Source organism: Vollenhovia emeryi, unplaced genomic scaffold (assembly GCF_000949405.1).
Source record: "Vollenhovia emeryi isolate VEMERY1.0 unplaced genomic scaffold, V.emery_V1.0 DF942277.1, whole genome shotgun sequence".
NCBI classification, from domain to species: domain Eukaryota; kingdom Metazoa; phylum Arthropoda; class Insecta; order Hymenoptera; family Formicidae; genus Vollenhovia; species Vollenhovia emeryi.
This window is the reverse complement of record NW_011964089.1, coordinates 1-3,975: the sequence shown is the minus strand read 5'-3', so window position 1 is coordinate 3,975 and position 3,975 is coordinate 1. Positions and strand designations below refer to the sequence as shown.

Sequence of the window (3,975 nt, the reverse complement as noted above, 5' to 3'; positions counted from 1 at the left end):
GGGCGCCCCCCCCTCGCATTAAGGGAACCTAGAATCTTAGAATATTGTTCAGGCGTTTTCATCAATTTTATTATTAAGTTTTGTCTCATACTTAACCTGAAAAAGGTAAGGGCGAGAGTGTTTGGGACCGATGGACACACGAACATCCAGATTTAATACGTGATGGTAGCAATGGAGATGTGGCTTGTGATTCCTACCACAAGTATAAGGAAGATGTACAGTTATTAAAGAACATGGGAGTACGTTCTGCTTAAATGTATTGAATATTTTTAACTATGTGGAATGTTAGACGTCAAAGTATAATCTTTTAGGTTGACTTTTACCGGTTTTCTCTCAGTTGGTCACGTATTTTACCAACTGGTTACGCTAACGTGGTTAATCAAGAGGGACTTGATTATTACAAAAATCTTATCAAGGAATTACTAGATAATGGCATCGAACCATTTGTTACTTTGTATCATTGGGATCATCCAGATGTCTTTGAACGCATGGGTGGATGGATGAATGAAACGATGGTAGAATGGATTTCCGATTATGCAAGAGTCGTTTTCAAAGAACTCGGGGCCAATATTAAATATTTTATAACTATCAATGAACCCAATATTTTTTGCATTAGTGGATATTCTGAAGGTGTAAAATCACCAGGTATTCTTTATGTTTGTTCATTATTTAAAGATATACATATGATATTTCTTTAACAAAGTGGTACACTTTTTAAAACAGAATATTTTTTTAGGAAAGAAATTAGGCTATCTTGGTAAATATTTGTGTATGCATAATATGCTGAAAGCGCATGCCAAGATTTATCACATCTATGACACAGAATTTCGAGAACAGCAGAAAGGCCACATCAGCATAGTTTTACTTTGCGCAGGCGTGTTCCCTAAAAATCTTTGTGATATCGCAGCAGTAGACACATACTACCAATTCGATTGCGGATGGGGGGCTCATCCCATTTACTCAACAACTGGTGATTACCCAGCAGTCATGAAAACCCGCATAGCTGAAAGTAGTAAATTGGATGGTTTTTCGAAATCTATTCTGCCAGAATTTTCGCCAGAATGGGTGCAGTATATTAAGTAAGAAATTTGTAACAATTATACGCAGTAGTCGTCACAAATTAATTGGTGCTAATTAATTACGGACTTATATTATCTTTGGCTTCTTATTAGCTCTTTCATTTTTTAAGAGGTACATCGGACTTCTTCGGCTTAAATCATTACACTTCGAGACTTGTAGAAACAGTTCCACGAGTACCAGGACACGCGTGGTACGATTATTCTGGCGTGAAAGCAAGCGTAGATCCATCATGGCCCAATACCGCATCGGATTTGCAAGTATGTTAGCATAAAAGATGCATATTGATTGCATGTATCAAACTGTCATTTTTCGTCTGCTAGAAACTTTTGTTTGTGTAAGACGTGGTAGGAATTTATTAATTAAATCCTAATAACATATCAGGCATAATTAAGTAGTATAGATAGCTTGACTTATTAAAGAATACTTTTGAATAATTCTTAAAGTGAATTATTAATAGTTTGTACTCCACGTTATAAATTGGAAATGAGGATTGAGTATATTTCAGAAAATATACAGATACCGATAATACGGCTGAATCGAACATAACTGGTGAAATTATGATGGATTATAGAAAATTTAGTAATTGACTATTACTAAACGTTACGAAGTAATATAGAGTTTCACTGTGAATTAAATTTGTCGCCAATATCATTTTTCTTGAATATAATATCTTTACATAAACAATCATAATTTTTTTTATCTATGAGTGAAGTATTAGCACTAATAAAGTATTATTTGTATTTAGGTATGTACAGATAGTTGTAAATATTTTAGGTTGTTCCCAGTGGATTTCGAGAGGTGCTTAAGAAGATTTCAAATGAGTATGACTACCCACCTATTATTATTACAGAGAATGGTTTCTCTGACAGAGATGGTATTTTTGATCATTTAAGAATATTCTATTTACATTTGTACATGAAGGAAATGTTAAGTGCCATTCAAGAAAATGGATGTAAAGTGAAAGGATACTTTACGTGGAGTCTGCTGGACAGTTTTGAATGGATTTATGGTTATACGTTAGTTGTTGTTTAATTAGTGATTTTGAACATATTTATGAAGACTTTTATGAACTAATGTTTTTTTTCTTTTCTCTTTTGACAGACAACGGTTTGGTATGGTAAGCGTTAACTTTACGGATCCGAATCGAACAAGAACTCCAAAATGGTCGATGAACTGGTATAAACATGTCATTGAGACTAAGAAACTTTCTATTGATAAACCTCTAATCGCAGCGAATCATACAGACATTTAAATAAACGTTTGTCGAATAACATATTAAAAGATTGCTTGGATAAGTATTCCGCTATTTTTCTAAAAGATTTTGGGTCTAAGTATTTATATATTACAGAATATATACATATGTATGTATACAGGGTGGACGATTTATCTGAAGACATTGAAATATCTCGAGAACTATGCATCGGATAAAAAAAAGTGGGTAATGAAAGTTGTTCGTCTCGAAGGGGGACATCCTATGATACCAAACTCGACCCCCACCGCCACCTTCTGGGGGTGGGGGGGGGGTGAGGGGAAGATAAATAACTTAAATAGGAATCCCCATGTTTTATTGCGGATTTGAATTCCCCAGAAAAAAGTACCCCAATTTGACCTTCAAGTTTTTTCATTTTTGTTCACAGGTGGCGCTGTAATCGACAAAAATCAAAATGGGTAAAAAATCGTTGCAAATTGGAGATATCTCGAGAAATCGCATCAGATCAGAAAAATAAAAGTAGACGTACTTGATATTTTTAAAAATGCTATTCAATGACACCATAATTGACCCCCCACCCTCACCTCCTGAGGGTGGGAGAGGGAATTATTTCAAAATCTTCAAAGAAACGCTTGCGCTGAAATTCCCTCAGATATGCTTCTGTCCTGTGTAGAGTCATTTGAAGAAAGGATCAATAAGTGTATTGAAGTTGAAGGTCAACATTTCGAACACTTACTCTAATTAATTGAACAGTAAGAGGCAAGGAGACTCACATTAAAAAAGCACTCCAAAGGGAGCAGAAAAATACTATGTCCACGTCGTTGTTCCTGGATAACGCTAAAAGTATATTTTTATTCATTGATAAACAAACCAATGAATTTTTCCAACTGCTTTCGATTGCAGCGACATCTGTGAAAGAAATTATACCAATAATATCAAATCAATGGAGAACCAAGATTTCCTATAAAAAAAGGTTTCCCATTGAAGATTTTGAAATGATTCCCTCTCCCAACCCGAGGAGGTGGGGGTGGGGTCAATTATGGTTTCATTGAATAGCATTTTGAAAAATATCAAATACGTCTACTTTTATTTTTCTGATCTGATGCGATTTCTCGAGATATCCCCAATTTGCAACGATTTTTTACCCATTTTGATTTTTGTCGATTACAGCGCCATCTGTGAACCAAAATGAAAAAACTTGAAGGTCAAATTGGGATATTTTTTTCTGGGGAATCCAAATCTGCAATAAAACATGGGGGTTCCTAGTTAAGTTATTTCTCTTTCCCTCACCCCCACCCCCAGGGGGTGGCGGTGGGGGTCGAGTTTGGTATCATAGGATGTCCCCCTTCGAGACGAACAACTTTCATTACCCACTTTTTTTATCCGATGCATAGTTCTCGAGGTATTTCAATATCTTCAGATAAATCGTCCACCCTGTATATTTATTATTAATCACAGATGTTGTTAATTACTTCTGGCGACTTTTAAGAATATTCTTACTAGTTATTTTTTATCTTACATAATACATATGTTCCATATTACTAGTAACAAGATTTATCTGTTAAAATTTACGAAATAAAATATTGATTTTATTCTATATAATATACTATAAGTAAGAGTGATTTTGAACCGTCATTTAACTTGTATGTATGTATGTATGAGTTTATTTCCCTTGCGGGGTACAT

General features: G+C 34.7%; 1 protein-coding gene across 1 annotated transcript; it reads left to right on the top strand.

The window, feature by feature from the left end:
• Positions 1-95: 95 nt before the first annotated feature.
• LOC105569371 (myrosinase 1-like) lies at positions 96-2,566 on the top strand (the record flags this gene model as incomplete). Its single annotated transcript, XM_012025795.1, has 6 exons — positions 96-239; positions 312-645; positions 737-1,079; positions 1,190-1,337; positions 1,855-2,096; positions 2,182-2,566. Coding segments are annotated over 6 exons (1,362 nt in total), but the record flags the coding sequence as incomplete, so codon positions are not given.
• Positions 2,567-3,975: the final 1,409 nt, after the last annotated feature.